Source organism: Micrasema longulum, unplaced genomic scaffold, assembly GCF_059751315.1.
Source record: "Micrasema longulum isolate JH-2025_06_02 unplaced genomic scaffold, ASM5975131v1 h1tg003073l, whole genome shotgun sequence".
Lineage (NCBI taxonomy): Eukaryota > Metazoa > Arthropoda > Insecta > Trichoptera > Brachycentridae > Micrasema > Micrasema longulum.
This window is the reverse complement of record NW_028280174.1, coordinates 2,606-30,589: the sequence shown is the minus strand read 5'-3', so window position 1 is coordinate 30,589 and position 27,984 is coordinate 2,606. Positions and strand designations below refer to the sequence as shown.

General features: G+C 31.7%; 1 protein-coding gene and 1 non-coding gene across 2 annotated transcripts; one reads left to right on the top strand and one right to left on the bottom strand.

The window, feature by feature from the left end:
- Positions 1–3,215: 3,215 nt before the first annotated feature.
- Positions 3,216–27,228, bottom strand: LOC148271149 (relaxin receptor 1-like). Its single transcript, XM_088241776.1, has 10 exons — positions 27,134–27,228; positions 20,890–20,958; positions 17,428–17,567; positions 10,561–10,722; positions 9,671–9,816; positions 8,793–8,943; positions 7,745–7,877; positions 6,695–6,882; positions 5,332–5,478; positions 3,216–3,340 (listed from the first exon to the last, which is right to left on the bottom strand). Exons 1-10 carry the CDS (start codon positions 27,226–27,228, stop codon positions 3,216–3,218), a joined length of 1,356 nt encoding a protein of 451 aa, XP_088097902.1.
- On the top strand, positions 10,408–10,479 carry TRNAM-CAU (transfer RNA methionine (anticodon CAU)). The gene has a single exon. It is a non-coding gene; the product is annotated as a tRNA-Met (tRNA).
- Positions 27,229–27,984: the final 756 nt, after the last annotated feature.

The following is a 27,984-nucleotide window of genomic DNA, read 5'->3' as shown; positions in this document are numbered from 1 at the left end:
TCTATTATCATATTATTTTAATTAGCCTATGTTCACATTTAAACTTAATAATATTACAACTAATTACACAAACATAAAATAAATTATTGTTACATCTTAAACATTAAATAGAAAAGCTTAATAATAATTTGAATTGACAGATAACGATTTTTACTAAATGCCTTAATGAAATTTACACTTAAAAGTGTAGTAAAAAAACATAGGCTCATGTTTTGATGATAGTAATAATATATTTAAAACACAACATTTTGTTTGTGATTTTTCTACTTAAAAACAAAATTGTTTTATTAATTAAACAAATATTTTTATATCTTAAATAGTATACATTTACACATTGAAAAAGTACAGACATTAATGGTAAACTACACTATTTACAACTTTCACAATAAAAACACGCATAGTTTAAAAAGAGCTGTAAAAAGTAGAAAACGTATTATTAATAAAAAACATTTTTCGTAATTTAAAAACTTTCACACCTTTTACATATCACGATAATCATTAATATAATTTTTAATATTTCATTTCTGATGTTGCCCTTTTTTAGAATATTTCACCCTGCTTTTCTTTCCATGGAAGCCCTCTCTTCAACTCGTATACATTATGCATACATTCATTTTTACTTAATTTTTTTTTCAAATATTTATGATGCAGTTATAAAAATTACCACATTTTAAAAGTATATTTTTGATTTTAAACTATTACTCATGACCGAAAAACCCGGCCTTAAATACAAACAACTATGACAGACAAAAAATAAAGACAAATCTCAAAAAGGCCTAACTTAAACATATTTTCATTTTCAACAGTTAGAGCAATAAATCAGAAGGTTGTGAAATATAAAAAATATGCAAAATGCAATTTTTTCCAACGACTTATATTTTAAATATAAAATAAGATTAGTTTTTAAAAGTAGACTGGATATTTTTGAATAACTATAATTGTCTACTGTGAAAATAAGCATTTGAAAGAAAAATACTTAGGAAGATGTTTGTTGCTGCTAACCAATATGTGGTGTGGCAGTTAGGCTAAAAAGTATGGCTACCCCTGCCTTAGGGGTTAAAATCCAGTCCTTGTTTACAAACATTTGTATAAACTCAAAAAATTGTTGATAAAACCTGATCCAAGAAGAAGCATACATAATTCAGTCAGATGAATCTCACCCGCATCAATAAGCGTTCAGCTCTTTAACTTCACACCAATCAAAAGATGGAAGCATTTAAGAAATATGCATGTTAGAACATAAACAGTATGATGAATGTCAATGTGTAAATTTTTCACTTAAGCTATCCAATTTACCTTCTCTAAATGTTCTCCATCAGATTGTAATTTGTCAATTGACTAAGGGAGATGAAGACGAAAAATATTGAAAACAAACATTTAGTACATAATATAAATTTTGCTATTTTATGCTCTTTACAAAAATCAAAAAAATGTGATTCAATGTGCTGTTTGTTGTGTCAATAATATAATAATGACTTTTTACTATAATTATTATTTAAACTTAAATATGTACATAAAATGTTTATAAAAATTCTAATTTAGGATATGATCAAAGACGGAATGTATAATGTATAAAAATCTACATCATATGAAATTAATTATAGATTTTTGAGAAGCACTCTCAAATACACATTATGTACAGCACAAAATATAATATTTAAAAAAATAAATAATGTAATGTTATTCTGTGATGTAATTCGCTATTGTAATAGGACCTCTGAATTAGACATCTTCTTTTACCAGTTAGTTAATTTAACAATGTTTAAAGTATGACCAAATGTTTACAGACAGGCTAAGAATTATCAAAATTGGAAAATTGTTTTCAGGCGTTGCCTAGTAGGTGATTTGGTTCAGCCGGATGAATCTCACCCACGTGATAAAGGTTTCAGCCCCTTTACTTCACAAAAGTCGACAGATGGAAGAGTTGAGGAAATGTTGATGTTTAAACATGGGCAGAATGGTAAATGTTACACAGAGTGTAAAGTGGCCACTCAACCCAGCCAATGACAGATCATAAGCCCTGTAAATACCTAGACTTCAATATTCCCTTCTCAAAAATGTTTTCCCTCTCAGTTGCAATAAATTTAGATCTGAATAACTCCATTGGGAGGAAATCCAACCAGTTTGCAAACATTTGGACATACTCGAAACATTTTTTATTTTTAAAACAGATTAATTGAATTTGAGTTATTTTTAACGGAAAAATTGTTTCTACAATATATTCATTCGTTAGACCCCAGAAACAAATGAATGACAAATATAGACGTTCAAATGTATTTAGATTATAGGTTTTATCATATTAATTATTTATAAGAATGTCAATTTTAGCATAACTGATAAGTTCAATAAACATTTTGTATTTTTTAAATAACTATTGTTGGAATCTCATCGATTGTGACTATAAATAATATAAATATCATTGGTTATTCTGTTATTTTGAAGAGAACTTGATTCACAAATTAATGCTATGTAAATTAGAAAATAATCACAAACAGTAAGTTGATATCATTTCAACAAACTCTTTTCAAACCAATACAATACGATAAAATTTGTATAGGTTTACAAATGAGATATGAAGTGGAATTTGAAAAAAAATATTAGTTAAATTATAAATACCATTCGTTTATAAAACTCCATTCTTGTAGAATGAAAACACATATCAACAGTAAATTTATCAACAGAATTTTGTTTATTCGGACTCCAGTCATCCAGATCGTTATCAGGAAATAAAAAATAAATGAGAAGTTTTTAATTTTGATTAAATCGTGCAATTAACTTTTCTGGACACGATTAAATAAGTTTTTAATGTGATTTTAATTTGCTGTTTTATTTCAGAAGCAATAAAATCTGACACTCATAAATCCTTGGAGTTTTACTCTATGGGCTTAAGAGACATAAGTTTTTCTTTGTTTTATGAGAAAATAACTCAAAAATTTAAGTTTTTTAGTGTAAACTATAATGATTTACTATAGAAATAAAAGGCGAGCGATTTATTGAAAAATACGTACAAAATTTTTGGCATAAACATATTTAATTTTAAAATAAAGACCAGTCTTGAAGATGTCGCAAAAGCGACAAAACGGGTAACTAGTTATTCAAAATTTGTGGATTCAAGTATCACTCATCTTTTATTTCGATAATAAATAACTCTCGATTATGAGAAGGCCAATATTGTACATACGTAGTCATTTGCAAGATTTGGTTGCTAGATTTGTTTACAGTTTACAATCCAGAGAATAAGTGTCGATAGTGGAGATTAGTGGTTCTGGATGAGGAGGACGGAGCGGACCAACGACGCATGTAATATTCTTGTGTGATGATGTACGGGAACTTTCAGTATCTAAAACAAACAATGCATGCAAATAAATAAACAAACAGAAACTGTTTATTTTTACAGTAATTATTTATTTATCATTATAAATGCCTAGAGGGCTTTTATATGACAGGTCCAAAATTAAAATTCAAGCGTTTCGTGGTATTATAAACAAGACAAAATATCGATTTGTAGGGTTCATAGCCCATAATCGATGACACAGTGTGATGACCGAAGAAAGCAATGTCATCATTTTATATAGAATCCAATACAACATATAATGCAACTCTAACAGTATTGTACATAAAATCCCTACCATGAAGAAATGAACTACAAAGGAATGTGCCAGAATGCAGTCAGTCAGTCAGCCCAACAAGTTCAGTTCAGTCAGTCAGACCAGCTCGACGAAATCACTCAACTCCAGCATAGTAGTTCAAGTGCAGTTTCTTCAACTCACCATTGCCGCCACGCTCACACTACACAATCAAGTGCTCTAATAAATACACATTAAACAGCAACCTCATGTCTTCTCTGTCAATCTCTAACTGGGGTAGAAGCTCCAACCCCCAGCAACCCTAATCCTACAAATCTAATAAATATGTAACTTATAGGCAGATATTTTTTTTAAAAATAAATATTTTGACAAATGCATATAAGTAGGTAGGTACATAATGAAATGAAATGTTTTTGAAAAATTACAACACTTTTATTTGATTATTCATTTTCGCATTCTATAAAAAAAGAAACATTAAAAATTATGTCGACGGTATACTATTGACACTGCATTTTGTGAGGTTTACAGTTTACAGAAGAGCAAACACAAATCTTAATGTACATTTTTTTAACAATAGCATTTAACACATGTTCAGGGCCATAAGGCTAAATAATCTTTTCCATAAGGGCACCAGGGGCACGAGCTCAAAGCCCCCAGCCTGATAGGGGCCTCAAAATTCCAAAATAAATGGCCCCATTCTAAAAGCCTCAACCTCTGCGTGCCCAAGTGTCCCTGGATGGCCTTAGACGGCCCTGCACATGTTTGGCAAATCTACGGTATCTAACAGCTTATTAAAAAAATATCAAGCTTTGTTTTTGCTCTCCAGTAAACCTTGCAAAATGATAAACAAATTATAAAAAGAAAGATAATATTTTAGAGAAGGATATATGGAAGGCGGCCTCCGTGGTGTAGTGGTCACGACGCATGACTCACACACGGAAGGTTCCAGTTCCGGGTTCGATTTTTTATGAGAAAACAATTTTTTTCTCAAGTCTTGGTGTTCTGTGATGTAATTCACCACTGTAACTGAGCCTCCTGGTCTGTTATGGTGAAAAAAAAATAATAGGTATTTGAGCTGTCATTGGCTTCCATATTTTCTTGTCTAAAATATTGTTCATATTTGTTGCAATTTTTTTATCTTAATAGCTCCTTAGGTGAAATGCAGTCCTGTCTACAAACAGTTGGACAAACTGGTCCAAGAAGATGTTTAAAAAATGGAAAATTGTTTTCAGGCGTTGTCTAGTATGTCAAATAATTTAATCAGACGAACTTCTTGGCTCTAAAAGTTTCTGCTCTTACTTCACCAAAATTAACAGACAGAAGAATTTAAGAAATATGGATGTTCAAACATAGGCAAAATGATGAATGTTACAGTGGCCACTAATACTGACCAATGACAGGTCATAAGCCCTGTAAATGCCCAGATTCCCACATTTCCTTCACTAAAATATTCTCCATTTCTGCTGTAATTTGTCAATCTTCATAGCTCTCTAGGAGGGAAAATCCAATCTTTTGTCTACTAGCATTTGGACAAACTTAAAATATTGTAGACATAAAGTATTGGTTTGAAAGTGGTTTCCCACTGTGATATTTCACTGTCCCCGGTCTGGTACCTGAATCGTAAGGCTGATCCCTCACTACGTTTAGAGTTTCAATGCAGTGCTGCAAATTGCAACGCATCGTCGGATTTGGATGGAATGATGTATTCACGGATGATATTTATCGACTCACTTAATTTCCTTACCTCCGGTAGATGATCTCTTGGCGGAATACCTCCAGCTGAAGGATAGAAGATGGTCTCGGTACTTGGGGGTAGTGAAGGTGTAGAGAAGCGGGTTAACTGCAGAGTTCAACGGGACCACAAATACCACCAACCAGGCATACATATCAGCTGGAATTTTGAGATACAAATAAGTGCGGTTTATTAATTTATTATTGATATAATTACAACGAATTACGTTTCCTCACTTGGATGCCGTGTGATTAGGGAAATCTCTGCATTTTTACTGTCAAATAATGTATTTTGTAGAAACACAGTTTTTAAATTATTTTTTTTGAACTGTACTTATCCAAAGCATATTTTTTAAGCCTTCATTAAAATAAAGGTTTTATTTTGACATTACAATAAATATTTTACATTCCCCAATACTTTGTATGGTATCTCATTAGCTGTGGCAAAATGTTCATTTACACCATCTTTATGTAAGCACATTTAATATATTTTTTTAAAAATAATGTATTTGCCCACTGTCAGCCATTTGAAAGATCAGTACTAGTTGTATAAGTAATAAACTCAGATTAATAATTCTTTAGAGATGCCATTAAGCTCTATTGCATAGAACAAAAGCGTTCCAGATTTTTGGTTTGATTTTAGTATGGTTTTTAGTTTTACAACAAACGTGTAATATACGGTTTTGTTTGCACTCGCAATTCTCAACGCAAGTACCTACAGTCCGTTGTATTGCTGCGATTTGTAGCTAAGTTCATGGTAAATAATCATAAAATGCTTTTTCTTCACATGGGCGACTCTATTAGGTAATTAAGGTAAAAAAATCTACATTTGCCTTGTAAATGCTCAGACTTCCATATTCTCCTTTCAAAAATGTTATCTCCCTCCGTTGCAATAAATTAAGATCTAAATAACTTTCGAGGAAGGAAATCCAGCCTGCCTACAAACATTAGGATTGGCTCAAAACATTGTTGAAGGTAAATAATTTTTAAAAAGTAAGAAATAAAGTAATTTAGAACAAATTTTACAGGCAAAATAAAACATAAAATTAACATATTTTAAAATATCGCCATACTTTAAAAATGAATTAAGTTTTCAGTATCCTCGGAGTTGCAGCTTAACTTACATATGTTCCTACAAAAAAAAAACAGTAAATAGAACCATAGAGTAATTCAGGATCAAGTGTGGCATTACAATCAGTGGTGGCTCTAAGGGACGCCAGAACCCAAGGGCCTGATTACTACGAAGTGCATATTATTCTCCCTTCCCTCGTAAGCGAGTGTCTAGTTCTTTGTGCCAACTGAACCTATGGTAGGTGCTTTAATTATAATTGATTGGAATACTAATTTACTTAATTTGAAATTGAGATAATACTTACATGAAACCTCAAAGTCCAAGAAGTTGGTTATTTTAAGACAGACAACAGGAGCCCAGCAGGCTGCGTTGGTCAGCACGATGAAGAAGAAACGAATAGCAAACTCGCAATCTGTAGAGCATGGGGCTACTCGTCGAGTGCGCCACACTGATATGAACATAGCAAAGTATGCTGTAGCTATCACTATAAGTCTGAAAAAAACAATAATTTATCAGAGTCTTACTTATATTTTATATCAGGAGGCAATGAATAACACTGTTTTGTCTATAAAAAAATGGCGGCCCCGTGTTCTAATGGCTAAAATCTTTCCTCACACACAGAGGGTTCCAGGATTGATTTCCAGAGTGATTGGAAAAAACAAGTGTGATTTTCTCAAGCCTGGGTGTTCTGTACTGTAAATTGCCACTATAGTTGGCCCTGCTGGCCGGTAATCATGCAAAAAAATATAATATTACCAGAGCCCTAATTACAATGGGAAGTTAACAGTTATCTTTGACTGCCTATAAAGAAAAATAGATGTTTGTGTACAAAAATGAGTATATTTGCATGAACATTTTAAGTACCTTCACCGGTAACCTATAATTAAATATGTTTAAACGAAAAAAATATATGCATATTCTGCTTTTCACACAGAAAACTCAATTTTACTTTGTATATTAAATTGAAGATAAATGTTAACTTTCCATTGTAATTGAGGCCCTGAACCCTCGACAAATGTTTTAGATTTGATGGCTAAGGTAAAAAGCTTTAAAACAAAATTCTAATTGAGATTAGTCCACAATGTGGCTGGTCAGAGTTTTCAGATGAGAAATGTGTATTTAGAGGATCATTTGCATTTCCACAGCAATATTTCACAGGCCATGGACTGGATTTAAAATGTAACACTGATTTCATGTACAAAACTATCAAGGTATACTGCAATTGGAACACCAATGCAATGCCTCATGTACCACTTGGTGAGGTTAGGGATATTGATGATGATAGGTCAAGATTTCCATAAAATAAATCATAGTTTACATAGCTGCTATTGATTAGTGTATCTAGATATCTTACCCACTCATATTTACTCCAAGAAAAATGAAAGCGGAATATTGCCAGCCAAGAGGAAATTTCTCTTGTAAATGTAGGGGGAAACACATTCCACTTTGGGTCCCATAAAAACGAGTACTATTTCTCCAGTGTAAAACTGAAAATAAAAAGTAAATATTAATAATTTCAAATGTGAACACTATAAATTAGCTCATATAATCGAACTTGGTTATTACGAGGAAGATGGGGCCGCCTGAATTTGCTTGTTATAAGCCAGAGGCGCTCATGACTAGCTATGGCACTGTAAGCATGACGCATGACTCAATATACTAGGAAAATATTTTCTCAATATGAAAACACCAATAAGGTACTTTTTATAGAATCTTACATAGTGTCATAAACATAATCCGATCCCAGAGCCCAGCGGCATCAGTTTGCCCGTTCAGATTTTATTGTTCAAGTTCTTATTTTGGAAATGTTTTTCTTAAAGGATTGAAGAGTTTTTGCACAATTGTTGATGATATTTTGGTTCAGTATGTATAAAATAAAAAAATGAATAAATGTATAGAGAAAACCAAAAATATCAACGAACATTTCCTCATTATATCCAAGATCTCGCCATTTCTGTGAGCGTTTTCACCAAATGTGACTGTATTCATTTTCTATCAAATATTGTATTTCTAGCTGTTGTGATTTTCACTACACCATTTTATTTCAGAACTGAACATGAATTGTTTGACTTTGTAAGGAATTCAGTAATAAGATAATGGACGCAGCAAACTCCGGTGATAACTGTCATCAAGCGGAGGCGATACTAGGCCATTAACTACGGATGCCTCCTGAGAGCCTAAACCACGCTTGCCTACTTTACAAGGCATCAGGTTCTCAACGCTCTGGACTTCATTCACCTAGTTCGTCAACAGTTTATGTCGGAACCTAACTTGGAAGGATGTACAGCAGCTGACAGCTGATAGACATGCATGGAGACTCTTTGTGGACACCATATGCTTCAACAAGGGAGCGGACATGGAATAATGATGAAGATAAACATGAATTTGAACAAATGGCTTACTTGGAAGTACAGCAAGAGTTATTCCAACTGTCCACAGCATCAGAAGAATACGGCTGGCTACACGAGGAGTGAGGCGAGGGTGTCCGCCCAGAGGATCTACGATAAGCAGAAATCTTTCCACCGACATGAAGGCCAGGATCAGCAGAGATACCTGGAAATTTAAGTAATAGTACTGTTCTGATTGAAATTTTACAGTATCTAAGATAAATAAAATGCAGGATGCAAATTTTCATTCAAACAGGTACTTACAATACTGTTCATAAGGATAAAAACAAGTGGTTGGGATATTTCATTTTATATTTATTTATTCACAGTACTACACCAATTTGAATACCAATTTTTGGGACCTAAGTCCCAACTTCATGGAACCAAAAGTTGGGACAAACAATAGAACTTAGGCAACATAGCACAACACAATGACATGTCATACAAAAAAGGAAAAAATGTTGGTTTAATTGGTGTCCTGACAATGAGACGGGTATGTCTCGAAACTGTAGACATAAGGTAAATGGTTATATACAAATATCTAATAACAATTAGTATACAAATTTAGTTACATACATAATCAAAATATATGTATTACAAAAACATAATTGAAATGATAATTGAGATATGTTTTTTATAAACTTACTCTATACTTATAGTAAGAAATTAGAGCAAAAAATAATATGCTTAATAGCAGTGAGTACTAAATGAAATAATACTAAAATAAATAATGAAAAACCATACACAATATAGGTATACAGTATGAATGTACTCCAGACATGTATTAATGTACTTATGATATATGTTGTTTTTTTGTAAACTTTTTTATAAACAAACAAATAAATTCAATTCAATGCTGTTTTTTAAATTATTTAAGTGGTTATTTTATTTACTTCAGAAGACGTCATTGCCATTGCCCCGATAATAGTGCAGGTCCAGGAGTTTGTCCAATGGTGAGAATTTTGGTAGTAAACATGGCCAAACCTCGCATCTTGAACAGCAATTACTAGTAAATATATACCCATCAGCATATCAGCCACTGAAATGTTAAAAAAGAGATTTATAAAACAAAATAATTAATGTGTAATTCATAGAATAAAATTATTCTTAATTCTATGGTGTGATTAATAGGAACTCAAATGATGAATCAAAAGGAAAACAATAAAAAAGGATCTTTCATACAACTTACCACGCAAATAATTTTTAAATAGTTTAAATGTTAAAAACTTGCTTGAATTTTACTTAGGTAATTTACGTCATTAGAAATTATTTTTTATGAAAATGGTTTAAAAAAAAGAAAATCTTATTCATTTTGACATCCACCTAGTGACATAAATTAAAACTAAAACCACAATTACAGTTACCTACTCTTATGATTTATCAGTCAGCGCGAGCTAGTTCAATTGACTACGTGTAGATGTCGCACGTAGCAAACTTTGACTATTTTATTGATTTAATAATTACGAGCCTTTTATGTAATACATCTTTTGTTATTATAAATATCAAGAAAATATTTTTTTAAATTGTTAATTCATCAAGTCTTATTTTTTCATTTACACAAAATTCCTTATTAGATTTATAAAATACATATCATTTATTTTTATTGTTTAATTTCGCGCACAGCTATCACAGCAGAGTGGCGCAGCGGAAGCGTGCTGGGCCCATAACCCAGAGGTCCGTGGATCGAAACCACGTTCTGCTAGAATATATTTTACATTTTTTTTTTGTTTTTTTTGTTTAATAGTAGTAATTATTTATAAAAAAAGGTTTATTTTTGTCTCACCTGCAAGGTTTCGTATCAGGAGAGATAGAGCTCTATTTTCATCTCTCGATAGAAATCTTCCCCATAGTACTAGGAGGTTCCCTCCGAGTGTCAGCAATGCGACTAACCAGGCCGCAACTCGCAGAACTGGCCTACTTATAAGTTCTTCTAATGATGATATACCTAAAATAATATGTTAAAAGTTAATATTTATATGTAAATAATGCGCATTTAAATGTCTGAAAATGCATTTAGATATACGTAGCCGTTAAACTTTGATAAAAGAAAATGATGTCTTTTGTTTATTATGTTTTTTATTTTTACTATTTATTTTATTTAGTTCCATGATGAACATAGTCTATAACAATATTTACAACACAATAATTACATCATACACACTTATTCTAACATTATTTATCACCATTGTACACTTACTATCATAATTTATAATATTTAAAATTTTCTTTAATACGACAGCCTTAAAAAAAATGAGAGTGCGGCTAGGAATAGCAGGCGCCCCATTCAACAGCATGAAGGCTGTCAGGAGATTGGATATTTACTAAGTGAAAACCAAATGCCGCCTATATAACTCCTGCATAACACCTATTTTTTCATTTTAAATATACAGGGTGTTCTTTAAACCCTGTCACATCCGAAATCACGATGATCAGTATGAGCAAGAAGACATATTGGCGCATTCAAATTAATTTTTAGAACAAATAAAATTTACAAAAATAAAATATTAAAAAAAAACAGATGGTTGCTTGCTTCTGCATGGAGTAACGAGGAGGGGGGAGGGGGAAGGGGGGAGGGGACGGTTGACGGTGTCTGAAACAGCGTCAACCCCGCGGCCGCGCCCCCCTCACTTCTCCCCTGCAGAAGTCAGCAACCATTTGTTTTTTTTTTTAATTTTTTTTTTTTAAATTTTCGTTCTAAATATTTTTTTTAATATGCCAATATGTCTTCTTGCCCATACTGATCATCGTGGTTTCGGATGTTACAGGGTTTAAAGAACACCCTGTATTTGCACTTTTCATATTTTTTACATTTTCTGGCATTTCTTCAAAAAACTTTATTCTCTTGTACATAGGGCAGTTCTGGGCAGCTTTTAATTTCGTTTCCAGTCTTTTTTATATTTTCAGATCCTCTTGTTGCACAGTTATAAAAGAACTCATTATTTTAGAGTTTGTTTTGAAAATACCTCGGAAGCAATTTTGTTAATTTCATAAGCAACACTGTATTTGATTCTCTGATTAATTGTCATTATATCTTATCTAGAAGTTGGATCATTTTCTTAATTTTCGTACCACATCTTATATTGTTCTTTTTGCTTCGTTTTGTATTGTCATTTGGTGTCTCTTTACATCTCTCTCAATACTTAAATAAAATACTGGAGTAATAATCAAAGTAAGGAACTATAATTCAATTATGATATTTTATACGCATACATAAAATATTAAAATACATATTATTACAATACAGCTTATACATGATTAATATTAGTCAAATTTATATTTTAAGCACTAACTTTATGGTTATTTATTTTTGTAAAATAAATATAAAACAACTTTGTTTTTAACGGCTATTTTTTTTCCCTAAATTTTTCACTTATTCCCTACGATTAGACATTAAACCTGCATTCTACACAAATAATAATAAAGGAACATTGTTACAAAATCACAAAGATAAAGTCCTTAAATATAATAAATCTGGCATATAGAATGTGTAGATTTGTCAATTCATCACACGACTTGGAATTTTTTGGGATAGATCTTCCGGCTTTTCGTAAATCTCTTCGCGACTAAACAGTGTGGGATGAAGTTGGATTGGCATGGTTTAGCTCAAAGTTTTTGGTCTTTCGTTTTTTTTAATATATTGTATACTATTATTGTTTTGCCCTTGTTTGTCTTTGCTAAATAGTTTTATGTTCTTTTTGTTCAGTTTCTTGCATTTATGTTTCTTCGTGTAAATGTTGTAATTGGCTTAGGCCGTATATATAATAAATAAATATACAAATTGAATTGTAATGATAGCGATTCAATCTACATTAGAAAAACAAAAAATAACTTTAATATTAGTATTAGTAAAACAACACTTAAGGTACCTAAATAAAGTTATTTTTTCTGAATTCGTAAACCGTCTGGATAGAAAATGATTATTCGTGTTGAAAATAAAATATTAAATTTAGACAATTTGGAAATCTTAAAAAATTTAAAAAGCTATTCATAATAAGAAAAAAATAATAAATAACTAAATAAACCATATTTCCTTTAGTCCAATCCTGTCTAATTTTAAAGATCGTATCCATCTCACTTCATGCTTCCCGTCATTAAAAGAACAACATGACAAAAACACTTGACTTATTAGCTCCATAATATGTATCAATAATGTAATATTTTGTTATCACTGTAAAAATAAAATAGGATAGAATTAATTAGTTAAGTATACCTTGATAAAAAAGCTTGTGTAGCTTTGAAACTAGTAAGTAGAAAAAAGAAAAAATAAGAGGTTAAAAACAAAGTTGCTTTATTTTGTTACTAATATTTTAGTAATATTTGAAAAATGTTTTTAGGCGTTGCCTGGTATGCAGGTGAAATAATTCAATCAAATGAATCTCACCCGCAACAGCAAAGGTTTCATCTCTTTAACTTCAAAAACATCAACAGATGGAAGAGTCGAAGGAATATAGATGTTCAAATATATGCAGAATGATGAATGTTAAACAGTGTGTACAGTGGCCACTTAAACCAGCCAATGACAGGTCAAAAGCTCTGTGGATGTCTCGACTTCCATATTCCCTTCTGTAAAATGTTCTTCATGCCTGTTGTAATATTTTGACTAATATTTGATTTAAATTTTATGAAATTGTACAAATAACCTCTATTTTTAATGAAATTTTATTAAAATTAATTAAAAAATTTGAATTCATTAGTAACTTATTTTGAAATACATTTTTTTTAACCCCGATCATAATTTAAACAGTAATTTCAGCATTTGATATGAATTATTATTCACTCCACGAATCGTAGCTTAGAAAGGTACATATTTTATAAATAAAAATATAAATGAAATAGACATTTTTAATACGACAATTATCAATTTTAAAACGTTCTTAAATGCACTGTTTGAAACAAATTATTAATGTCGTAATAAAACTTTCTTTTTCATACAATTCTTTCTCTGTTTTTGATGTGTATTATTATTATTAGTATTATCTTATCTCTTTCTGATATTAATTTATCAAATATTTTTGTGTACCGTATATTATATTATTTTCACATATATACTTACTGTTAACTAATTTTCATTATTTGTTTTTAACAATAATTTGTTGATACCATTTTTTTTTATACTTATAAGTATATGAAAATGTATTTATTCTTTTGTTTGAATTCTTTACAAGTTGTTTATAATTTGCTTTTTAATTCAATTACTTTTATTATATCCATATAAAATTATTTTTTTCTTTTTTACTATGTAAAGTTTCACTTTTTATTTTGCATGGCAGTATGCTTCTTATTGTTTCTAAATGTATACAAAAAAGCATTGTTAATCTTTTAAGTTTTTACGCACTATGTTTGTACTTAACTGTATATTTTTTGTAAATGCCCCTTGGGCGTATTGTAAAATTAAATAAATAAATAAATAAAATAAATAAAAATATTTTATTAAAACATAAATATACATATTGTCGCTTCTTATAATATCAACTTCTCTAACAATAAATTAAAAAACATTGTGATGTACGAAATAAAGGCGAAAACAATTTGAAGTAGATTTTAACGGCAAACTCCATCATTGACGACCAATTCTCGCCATAATTGAATTTCAGCAGGAATTACATTTTACGGCCGAAAATATAGCTCGGAGAAAATTGCGAATCCAGGCGTAAAAAGTTGATGGAAATTTTATTAAGTTGCTCATGTTTTTGGCTCTTGTGAATATTGGCGGTTGGCGTCAATATCGTGTGGTCACACAAAATACAGTTTTTAATCAAAATCACACGATCTAATCACAAAAATAACGTATCGGAATGGGATTTCGAATATTTTTCACAAGGGTGGCATAATAAATTATATTGCTAGCAAAATGATACGCATATACCGATATATATTTAAAAATATAGGTATATATAAGCATATTGTATTAGGTGTCAGCATAAGTTTCGTCCGTTTTTTTCCAAATTTAAAAATGAACACCAAAAGCAAAAATAAATGTAAAAGCTATATATAATCAAGTATAAGTTGGCGGTGGCATAGACGTTAACCATTTTTCTAATGGACTTCTTTGCTGTCAATGTGTTGTGTTTTATTTTTTTCAAGTTATTTTACGCTAAAAAATCATAAAGTCATACTTAGTAGCCATGCCAAAAGTCATAAAAAGTGGTGTAAGAGAGACTATTCTATAAGTTGAAGCATTTTCTAAAAGGGAACTAAGAAATAATGGGCCATTAATTCCATTTGAAAAAGTGAATGCTCGAGATGCTGCTATGATCAGTAGGTGTTGTCATACATTAAGAATAAATACCCTACTACTCTACTTTTTTAAAGACATTTTTTTCATATAATGATATTGTGTAGTAAATAAAAGATAAAATAAACAAGTGTAAATATGGTTTGTAAATCTATCCATATTTATAGAACTAATGATTTTTTGTAGGTGTATCTAAACGGGCTGTTCAGAGAATTGCTCTCGAAGGAAGTAAAGCCGAGACTTCTTCAACAAAAATAACAAATCCTGGAAAGAAGAGGAAGATAAAAAAAACTATCAAAATTGACAACTTTGATTACCGTGCCGTCAGACAAAAAAATTCAAGAGTTTTATGTAGTAAAAAAGGAAGTACCTATTATTCCAAAACTTCTTATCGATCTGAGAAACGATATTAATTTTAAAGCACACTGTGAACACGTCATCCGTGTAGAAGAAGAATACGATAAAAGAGATGATTGCCTAAACCTGATAACCAATTCCTTTTTTCACTTAATAGTGGCACTGAATCGAATAAAGGTTTCAGCTCTTTTACTTCACAAACGTCTACAGATGAAAGGGTTGAGGAAATGTGGATGTTTAAACATGGGCAGAATGGTGAATGTTACAAAGTGTGTAAAGTGGCTACTTAAACCAAAACTAACTCTGAACCCAAAATATTTTTTCGGATCCAGGAGTCCAGATCTTGTCTTGAGTTAACAATACGACAAAGACAGGTCATTGGAGAATTAAGGCCATAGTTTGTTCTATGCTGATCGATGAACAGTACTTCATTGTTTCTCAATCTACGAGTCGGAATATTGAATTTTACTTGTCCCAGTAATGAGGGAACATCGATTATATCATTTAGTATGCCGAACATATATATGGAGTCAATATTAGTTCTACGTTTTTGTAGACTAGAAATGAAATTTTGAGGCTTTACTAACAGAATGCATTTAGTCATTAAAACAAGTTGCGGGATAATCGCACTAAAGCTTTTTTATTCTTTCAACGCATTACTTTTCTCATAATTTTTTAAAAATACATACATAAATCATACATTTGTGTTATGATTAAATTTTTCGCTCTCTGACAACATTACGCGGTGACTTTTTGGGGGTTTTTCGGACACAGTCCGATGTTTTAAATATGATTTTAAGCTCCTTCTGGACTATTCTTAATTTTATGGCTTTAGTTTATAAGATTGGCGCAAATCCCAATAATTTCAAAACGCTGTCATCACATGTAATCATTTATTGTAAAATATCACCATGGGAAATCGACGCGGCTTTTATTTAGCTCGAAAAATACCGACGTCATGTAAATAAAAGGCGTAACTCCAAAATACTGTCGTTACATGGGAAAAGGGCGTAAGTTCAAGACTATAATTTATTACAAAAAGTTACCGCCGTTGATGTAAGGGCGTACTCGTATATATAATTAGTCAGAAATACTTTGAATTTAACTATGTTTTGAGTCTGTCCAAATGCTTGTAGACAAAGACTGGATTCCACCCTCTAGGGAGTTATTAAGATAAACATAGAGATCATTTAAGAGAAGAAAATATGGTAGTCTAGGAATTAACAGGGCATATAACTTGTCATTGGTTGATTTAGAGGGCCACTTTACATAATGTGTAACATTTAAAATTTCTTCACAAAAAATAAACATTAATAATATAACATAAAACATTACTTTCGATCTCAATAAAATATGGTAAGCTCCAAATAATTGATTATAAGAAGAATTCGCCTCTGGTAGGCAGAGATAATGGACCGCCACACACATTTTTAGATTTTTCAAAATTTTTACATCTTGTCATACGTGCCCTTCGGTTCTGCCTGCTTTTGACAAGACCAGACTTAAGATTTTGGTTTATCTGATCATGTCTCGTCTGCTTTGGTCGTCCTCCTCTCACGTTGCCGTTCATTTTCGCCATATATACTTATTTTACCATTCTTTCGTCATTCATTCGTTCTACATGAGCAAACCATCTCAGAGACCCTTTCTTAAACTTATCATTTATACCTGACTCAGATTTACACCCTCGCCTGATTTCATCATTCGTATCCCTGTCATTCACTGATTTCCCACACATTTGTCTAAGAGATCGCATATCGACCACGTTTACTCGCCTTCATCCTTCCCTTGCCAGTTTCATGTTTCACTTGGGACTAAAACTCCGCTGTGCACTGCCAGTTTAGCTTCGATTGACCTATTTTTATTATCAATTACTGTGCTCAGTGCGTCGTTCATTTTGCTGTCCGCACTCTGCTTAGGATACATACCTAATATTATAAAATGCTATCATGCCATATGAATTGACAAGTTGTTTGAAAAAATAGTCTCAAATAAAATGAACATCAGGAAAAGCGTGGCAGGTTTGAGGAACAGAAGTAAAAGTTGATAGAATCTCACCGTCAGAGTTGGGTTTGCAGTGGCGAACTTTAGGTACCAAGGAGCAGTACGAAAACTTTTTGAAGTAGACGTATTTTAGTTTCGTCATCGTGTCGAACAACTTGAAGTTTATATTTGCCCCTTCAATATTATCCAGACGGCTGAAATATACAAGTAATTATTTAACAAAAATTAATTAGTTAAGTACAAGGCTAAAACAGACATTTTAAGATCACAAATTCGTGTGACTATTTGACAGAACATAATGAGGAATTTCATTGGTTTTAAAAAAACATTGAAATTAAAATTTGTATGTATCATATTATCATTGCTATGTCATCATTATCATTGTTTTTTTAAGTTTTGTAATTTTAAAATTACTCTGGCCGCGACGTCACGAATTCTCGCCCGTAAGTTTTGCTGACGTGTAAAAGTACATCCCCGTTGCGTAAAACTACACTAAATAATTTGTACTGCGTACTGCCAGGGTTTTTGAAAATACCCGCGTACTGAGAACTCTTTACAACTTCTTGGTGCTAAGAAGACTCTAGTCTACTTCACTCTCGAGAGTGGCTCGATGATTTGAAGGCCACATCAACTGAAGTACTCTCTTATGATGGAGAAAATAAGTTTCTGAGATATCTCTACATGCGAGAGTGCGGATATTATCCTTGGCTCTACCCGACTGCGTTTCTCTAGGGAAAGCTTGGCTACAACAGTTTAGAGTCTAGAAGGAATGTGTATTTGATTACACATTTTTATCGATTTTTGCGTGGTGTGATCGATAATTCTGAGATTATGGTGAGCATTGGTTTGTATGTTCCTAATAATTACCTAAGACAGCGATAGCATAGATTGTTTCATATTCTGATATACAGGACCAACCTGCCGACAGTTACGCCTGTTGGAAGGGCTACAGCTATGCTGAACAACATTGCTCTGGATGTTGATCTGTTCCATGTGTCCGAAAGGGTTTTACCGAGAAGGATCCTCCTACTACTTTCACAAGAGTGATTTATTTTTCATTGTTTAACGTTTTTTTTCCTTTTATAATATGTAAGTCTTGTATTTAAGCTTGTAATATGTGTGTTATTTTTAAAGAATTTAACTATATTGTAAGGAGTAAGTGAGACAATTAATACAGGACCAACCTGCCAACGGTTACGCTTGTTGGAAGGGCTACCGCTATGCTGAACAACATCGCTCTGGATGTTGATCTGTTCCATGTACCCGAAGGGGTTTTCCGGTAACAGGATTCTCCTACTTTTTTGACAAGAGTCTCTTTATGTATTTTTTGTATTTTTATAATATATACGTTTTAAATTTTAATTTGTTATGCATATATTATTTTAAATAAATAAATTAAATTGAATAAACGTCGATAAAAATGAATACCGAAAACCGAAAATCTATCACAACAAATGACGCTGTAATTGATTGGTTGATTCTAAAGAATTTGTGATGTAATTCAAAGTACCTAATTTGTTTTTATTAACACCATTTTTAATATTTTTTTCAAACAATTTAGATAAATTTCGCTGTATAATTAAATGCTCTAATTTGTATCGCGTGTAGGAAATCCTTTTTTGTCTCCAATTTCCCGTATTATTTTTTTTCAGCCTCGTTCTCTCCCTGCTGGATAGGGGCCTCTTCCAAACGTCGCAATTCCTTCCTATCACCCGCTTTTATCATCCATGATTTACCGGCTATCGAGGCAACGTCATCGACCCATCTTGTGGCCTTCCAACACTTCGTCTGTTTGCCCATAGTCTCCACTTTATTATTCTGGGTGTCCCCTGCCATCAATATTCCCAATCGCGCCACTCCTACAAACACTTTATTTACTGTGGGAAATTACAAAACCAACACTGGCTTCTTTTCACAAATACCAAGAATGCTTAAGCTTTACAATGAAGTGCCCAAAGACAGCTCGATTGATGTATTCCTACAGCAAAGAGAGTTATTCAAAAGATAAATAATTAGCTCAATTTTTGAGAGATGAAACTTACCGACAGGGTAATAATGTTTTGTCACGAGATAATATTAAGTTCTTTATATATTTTCTTATATAAGCAACAGCTTACAATATGTAACTTATGTTGTTTTGATCTTGTTTTTTTTATTTATGAATTAAATTAACTTTTTAAATACTTGTTTATATACCAAAGGTTTATTAATAAGTTAATTAGATTTGTTAAAATATATAAAAAAAAACACTTCTTATTTTAAATAGGTGCGAAGGTTTTCACGGTCACTGTTATCAATATTATGTATCTTTTTTGGGTGATACCGTGTATGTTGGATTTGATCCGACGTTTCGGCTACCATTGCAGGAGCCATCTTCAACATGGTTCCCAGCACTACATATGACAAAAACGAATAGAAATGTTCCTACTGCCGGCTGCGACACAGTACAAATTACTAGTACATAAACATAATTATTCTTTCCTACAAAACTAGAAATGTGCCTACTGCTGACTGTGACACGGTACAAATTACTAGTACATAAACACATACATTTCTCTATAAAACACACAGTTTTCCCTGAAGATGGCTCCTGCAATGGTAGCCGAAACGTCGGATCAAATCCAACATACACGGTATCACCCAAAAAAGATACATAATACTTATTATTTTAATCGAATCGATTATATTTTAAAATTACTATAAAATTATTGATTCATCTTTTTTTTGACAATTATTCGTCAACTTTATTTCGAAATTACTAATGTATTTAATTAACAATAATTAATTACGAATTTGTCGGCATCTTGGTGTAATGGTCAGCGTGTTAGTCTGCCATGCAGAGGTCTCAGGTTCGATTTCCGACATGGTTGATATGAAATATTTATTTAAAAGGGTATTTTCACACTAACATATTTTATAGTCTCTGGATTTGTACCTGAAGCGTGAGACTGGTCATCTTACCTTTATGTAACAAAAATGATCAAGAAACGCTGCGATTGGTGTACCAATGCAGAGTCCTATGCAACATTAGGTGCGGAAAGGGAATGATGATGATACAAATTTAACACGGGCAACGACCTTAAAAGCCTTAAACATATTGATGGTGGCCTCTGTGGTATAATGCCCAAGACGCCTGACTCACACATGGAAGGTTCGGGGTTCGATTCCCCGTGAGAACACGAAAAAAGTCATTTTTGTCAAGTCTGGGTATTACAAATATAAATTCACAGTGAAAATTACAACTTGAGCATTCTTACAAATGTATTTGAAGTGAATGAACTTTACCATAATATTAATAATTATTTCTCTTGGAAATTGGACAAATTACCATATTCGATAAAATTTGCTAATCCTTTTGTAATCGCTTGAATACAAACGGCGCAGATCAAATAGCTAAAATAAATTTCCAATCAAATTGAAACCTTTTTAAATTGACGCGAATTTCCAACCATCCCAAACCTTTTTCAAACACAAACAGAAGAGGATCAGTTTTTGATATATTTATAAAACACTTACAGTGACTTTAGATTGTTTTGCGAAGCCAAAAGGTTCTTTGTCACCACAAGTGGGTTATATCCAATGGACCTGAAAAGAGAAATGACAAATAAATACAACAGAAAATGGATGAGTACATTTGAAGGGTAGGCGGAAGAAACATGCGTAGTCATGAAACCAATATTTCGAGAAAAACATTTTTTTAGTTTCAAAACCGTTTTAAACATTATCGATGAATGAAGTGCTTATCTTTTTTTTGCATATTTGTAATTTATTAACATTTTTGAATGACTCTAAATAAAAAGTCGTTAAAATTATCAGCAAACCGGAGTATTATGCAGATTAATATAAACATAAACCATATTGTAGAGAATTTATACGAATTTATACGCGGAGGAAACCTCCAAAATCAATGTAATTTTAAACTAAGTGACATTTAAAAAAAAAAATGGGTTCAGAGTTAATTTTCGTCAAGTGCCCGGACAATATGAACGATATTAATAACAAAATTTAAATATGGTAAAGTTATTATTTTGCCCTTCAGCTGAGTCACAGATAATGTTTAACTCACGAACAGAATGACAGTAATATGCATTTTTCAACACGCACTGTTGAGATCCGCCTGATCAGCGACTGACTACGCTTGTTTCTTAAAATTATGCGCGAACTTCGAATATTTCTTTTTCATATCAAACTGACTGCTCGCGTTTCTTCAGCTTTACCCAGAATTTTTGTTATGTTTTGCCAATGATTGGGCGTATACTACGCTATATTTTGATAGGACACACGGGTGCGTACTGTAAATACCTACAACTTAGCATATTTAACTCAAATCTGTAAAAATCATGACTCCGCATGTTTCTTCCCACCCTTCATTTAAAGATAGTATATCAAGAGAGATGGAATTTTTTTTGAAAAAACCATATAAGTCTAGATTTTTTTGTTTGGATATGATATATCACGAGTCTACATAGGATACAAGACTTGATATATCTCTCATAGTTATTTAAATTATGAAATTGTATTTTTTGTAATCTTCAAATAAACATTTTCACACCGAATAAAATCGCAGGATTTTTATGGAAAACTGACACGTATTTAAAAAGTCCATTTTTTATTTTTTTAATTTGAAAAATTATTTATTAACCCTTACGGATTATTGCATTAATTTTTAAAAAATAGTATATTATCTTTTATTCGTACTCTGTTAGTAATAATAATATTTTTAACATCTTTTGAAAAGATTGTCAAAGTCTTTAGTTTAGTTTTCGGTAGTTTATTGTAAAATTTAAAGTCTCTGGTTTATTAGTCTTGACTGTCCTTGTCTCGTTTTAGAAGGTCGTACATGATATTTTTCTGATATTCTCGTATTGTGTCCATGTTTACTACAATTTTTTTCAAGTTTTAGTTCTTCGTCCGCAAATTACATCAGTGACTAATTTATGGATACATTGTATAATTCTAATTCGAAGAGTTTGGTTATATTTAATTGCTTAGTTTGTTTAAAGAGCTCTCTAGTTGCTGTTGGATAGGGAAGGTCATACGCTAACTTTAATATTTTATTTTACTCCCTCAGAGACGTGAAAAATGTCAATGTCCAAAGTGATATTGTTCAACATAGAGATAGCCCTTCCAACAGGCATAACCATTGGCATTTACTTATTTTGTGCTACTTGTGGCTTGACAGATAATATTTTGACAGTGATAATGGCCATCTGTTTAAGACATGTTTGAAAATATGAAAGCCAAGCTAAATAACGTGGAAAACATTTTACAGTTGTTCAGAAAAATTCGAGAGGATTTTTTATTCACCTGCCGTAGAAAAAAATATTTCAAACAGATTTATAAAAATTAAAATTACTTTATTTTACTAACTTTATTTTGCTTACTTACTTTACTTTATGCTCACATACCTACCTGAACCATTATTAAAATAATTCTGTAGCCTATTATTATTATATTTTTTTTCTTATCTTTTCTTCTACTATTATTTATGTATATATATATGTATATATATATATATATATCTATATATATATATATATATATATATAAATCTGTGTGGATTTAAGTATGAATATGTATTATTTTATTTATATTTTTTAGACAACATAAGTGACACGGGTTGTGCCCAGTGAGATATTCATATAAAAATAAGTATCATGTATTACGTGAAGTAAAAAAAAACATATTTATATCCAGTAGTACATGGGGTACTGCATTAATACTCTAAAGAAGAGTATTTTTTTTGTATCTTCTCGTGGTGTGATGGTCAGCGAGTTTGCCTACCATGCAAGAAGTCTCGGGTTCGATTCCCGAGATGGTTGATATGAAATATTGATTTTAAAATGTGTTTTTACAGTATAATATTTCATAGTTCCAGGACTGACACCTGAAGCGTAAGACTGATCATCTTACCTTCATGTAACAAAAACGAACAAAGTACGCTGCTATTAGTGTACCAATGCAGTCCTATGCACTATTAGGTGTGGAAAGGGGAATGAATTTCAATTAAATTTAATAAAAATTATAAAATAAAATTATATTTAAATTTATTTCAACAGAGGAAAAACCTTTTTGAGACGGAAATATAGAAGTCTAGGCATTTACAGGGCTTATGATCTGTCATTGGTAGGTTTAAGTGGCCACTTTACACACTGTGTAACATTCACCATTCTGCCCATGTTTGAACATCCACATTTCCTCAACTCTTCCATTTGTTGACTTTTGTGAAGTAAAAGAGCTGAAACCTTTATCACGTGGGTGAGATTCATCCGGCTGAACCAAATCACCTACTAGGCAACGCTTTATGAAATTTAAATATGAATAACTCCCTAGGGAGGGAATCCAGCCAGTCTGCAAGCATTTGGAGATACTCAAACATTGTTGAATTAACTACCTGGTAAAAGAAGAAGTATTAAAATTGGAAAATTGTTTTCTTTCCAATTTTTTTGATTTTAAATTTATAAGATACAATTATATTATAAATACATATCATAAAGTCCAATTAGAGGATTCCACATAATATTGTTATTGTTAATGTTGTCACATAAAAATTATGCATAACATAAAATAACTATTCACACAAAACTTATAAAATTAATGAAAATGTATGTTAATGAAAATGTATGTTTTAAAACATATCTACTTTTAAATATTGGTCACACAATTGCACATTATAATATAAATTACAAATATAGTTGACCATACAGTGTACATTTATAATGTGGCTACATACAGAACTGCACATAATCTGTATAATATAGGCTGCGGATTCAAGGCGCAACATAAAAACTTGAATTATTTTTGGAAATTTCATTTTTAAAGGAAGTTAAAGACATGTTATTAATATCAATACAATTTAATTATTGTTCTGATATTCTCGTATTGTGTTCCATGTTTACTACATTTTTTCTCAAGTTTTAATTATTTGTCTACAATTACATCAGTGGCTAAATTTATGAATAAATTCAACAAGAATAAGTCTCATTGAATTGTTTCGTTATTTAAAGAGTTCTTTAGTTGTTGCTAGATAAGGCAGGATAACATATTATCTTTAATATTTTATTTTGCAATAGTTTTAGTTTGTTTATGTCATTTTGGTTTCCGGGCCTCGATTATGAACGCTATCTTCATCTGTACATATCGAGACGGTATACTTAACTTCTGTACTATCTGTATTTACCTCGGCATGTTCTACCCACTTGTCGTCTTGACACCATATGATCGAATCCAACCAATGAATAACCCAAACAATTTATTCCGCTATCCTTACTTCATTAAAAATCACAAATAGTTCTCATTTATATTTTAAATAGGCTTTTGTGATAAAAAATGCTCACTTCAATGCGACCATAAACTCCAATTAATGCCAATTCTAACAAAAAATGCTCGCTTAAACATGATTTTTAAAATGCTTTGATACTTGCTAAGACGATATTTAATTTTATTTTTATCTATTAAGGAAAAACAACAGTTGTTATATAAGAATACAAAATATAAAAAATAGTACATACATCCAATTAAAGTTTTTCACAAATATAATGAGAGAACATGTTACACAGTAAAAAGAAAAATAATATATTATATAAGACATGAGAAAAAAAAGAGCTCTTAAGAAGGTTAAGGGATGAGGAAATAGAGTGGAGGAGTGGAGGAGACGGATTTTCATAATATAGTTGACCAATTCAAAATTTTGGTATTATAATAAAATAAACATAATTAAAGGAACATAAACTTATTACACACTGACAAATGTTTTATTTTACAGTGTTTCAAAAAGTTTTTTTTGAAGTCACAAAATTTTGTATTAAAAATATCTAAATGGGGACAAAGTAAATTAAATTTGGAGCAGCTACGACAAATAAATGAGTTTTGAACATAATTTTTTTTTGGTAATAAATTATAAAAAAAAATAACTTGTCGTGTTGACTTTACGGGACAATTGATTGAAATACGCTCCAAGAGATATGGACTATCGATAAAATTGTTTAAAATTTTGAAGAGGAAAAACATGCTTAACGATCGTCTGTATTTATCCACAGAGCGACTATAAAGCCGGCTTCTTTAACGTCTCGATATATGCACTCCGGAAGATAGTAAAACAGACGGAAAAAACATAATAACTATTTTTTTAAATAAAATAAATTAAACCACTTTGTTTTTAACCACTAATTTTTATTTTACACCGTCCGGTTTCAAAGCAAACAAGCTTCTTCGTCAAGGTTTACGTAACTAATTGATTCCTTTTTTATTTTTATCATGTTCACTTAACCGGTCGGTGGAAAATAAAAATTAGTGGTTAAAAACAAAATTGTTTTATTTATTTTATTATAATGAATAACCACAAAGTTAGCGCTTCAAATATAAACTTTATACTTTTTTTATATTTATAGTGGTAACTTTCTTACGCCTAGATACTCTTATATGTTAGTAGGGAAGAATCTGGTGACATTATTTTTTGCATCTTGCCACTCGTTTCGGAAACTGACAGTTATGTCAGAATTTAATTCGACTTCAAAATTGACTTATTTTTCTCTTATATTTTGAATAGTGCCAACCCCAAAACGATTAAAAATTAAAGTAAATTGTAATTAAAGGAAAAATTGCTCGGTGAAATAAATTTTTTGTCACTTTCAATGCATAGATAAACGTTTCAAGGGGTTCTAGACCCGTCGGTATAAACCGATGTACTTACATCTAAACTTGATGGTGGAGGGATCGGTAGTGTATCTTGGTAGTCGGTCAGGAGACTTTTATCTTCAACTATGACGTCACACTGAAGCTATGTCATTTCAGTGCGTAGATATGTGTACCGTGACGTACGCTTCCTCTTGTTTCATATCGATGTACCTACCCAAAACATGAAGGTGGGGGGTCGGTAGTGTATCTTTGTAATCGCTAGAGAGAATTTATCTTCAACTATACCGTCAAGGTAAAGTTATAATGTCTCTATCATCCCATCATAATCAAGGCCCTGGTCACGCAAGGGATACAGAACAATCTCCCTCGGCTGGTATTCCAAACGCTCTTGCGGCCGTAGAAAAACCATTTATCTTGAGTATTAACATACAAAATACAATAGATAAAATGTTTTCTACGGCCGCGAGAGCGGTTCAGAATAGCACCGCTAGTATCAGTTTAGATTTTGAGTGGATTTCCTGATTTTAAGAAGTTCATGATTGGCCTACTACGAGTACAGAATATCTCTCCTGATCCCAACACTATTAAAAAAAGATAAAATAATGACTTTTATAAAATCAGAGAAATACGCTTTTATAAAATATAAACCCTGTACGAAATAAACAAGGTAAATAATAAATGCAACTTCCATCTAAAAAAATCAAAACATTGGGCACCTGATCCATTTTTCATGAAAACCATAAACTATTTGTATATATTACTTGATGTGTATTTTCTTTGCGAGGATTTTGTTTAAGGGTGACATTTAACTAAACGATTCTTGTTCTACGTGATAAACAAGAAAAGTGAGTGAAAAAAGGATTCCTACATAATACATGTGTATATTGACAATACGTATTTATGTACATGAGTCTGCTGGGGACAGATTTATATGAATAAGCCTAAAACAAAATGGCCCGTCTTATGTAGAGTATCTCTTTGAAAAAGACGCAAAAGAATGAACGTCTTAAAGAATAAAAGTTGATAAAACTAAAATAATTTAAAATTACAATTTTTGGTTTCGTTCCCCCATAGCGGTAAGTAGAAAGGATAGAATGTCACACCACTCCGTCCACATACATACCTCACTATTGCATTTACACTTTTAACATGCTGATCTTGTATTTGTTGCATGCCACATTTCTCTCGATCCTCCTCGTTTTCTGCATCCATCAACATTCGCTACATAAATCTTTTTAGCAGTTCTTTCGCCTTCCATTTGCTATACGTGTTTAAACTAAAACAGCACCCCTTTCTTGATTTTGTCGATAAAGCTTGATTCACACTGAAAGGATTGCAACATTTGTGCACATCATGCTAATAATTTTTCACAAATTGGTCTGAAAAATCGCAATTAGACAGCGTTTGGTATACTTTGATTCTCGGTTCTCCAATTCTTCACTGGACCACCATATATTTCAGGACAGCGAAAAAACAAAAAATACGAAAGATTGGCCAATTTTAATGGCATTAATATTCTAAGTTTGTTTGGAAAGATAGAGAGTTGTCGATGTCTAAAGTAATTATACTCTTTCTCTCTCTCCAATGGCACTATAGCTTATATCGGATCTTAGCCTTTATCATCCTTCGCCTCCAACTCCTTCTGTCATCAATGGCATTAATATTCTTAGTTTGTTTGGAAAAGATAGAGAGTTGTCGGTGTCTAAGGTAATCATCTTTCTCTCTCTCCAATGGCACTATAGCTTATATCGGGTCTTAGCCTCCATCATCCTTCGCCGCCAACAAAAAAGAAATGGACAACAGCTCTGGCCTTAAATTCTTAAGTTTGCTAACTGGAAAGGTTAGCAGCGTATCGGTTGTCTAAAGGGTTACAAATGGCACTATAGCTTATATCGGGTCTTAGCCTCCACCATCCTTCGCCTACAACTCCTTCCGTCACCCGCTGTAACCTTCCAGTTAGAAACTTCAAATGCA

Excerpts from the sequence above, each read along its gene's own strand:
- LOC148271149 (XM_088241776.1), bottom strand. The coding sequence starts at position 27,228 with ATGTTGATGGATGCAGAAAACGAGGAGGATCGAGAGAAATGTGGCATG. Across the intron at positions 17,568-20,889 it reads CAAAACAATCTAAAGTCACT|CCGTCTGGATAATATTGAAG; the intron begins GTAAGTGTTTTA and ends TGTATATTTCAG. Across the intron at positions 9,817-10,560 it reads CCTGATACGAAACCTTGCAG|TGGCTGATATGCTGATGGGT; the intron begins GTGAGACAAAAA and ends TTAACATTTCAG.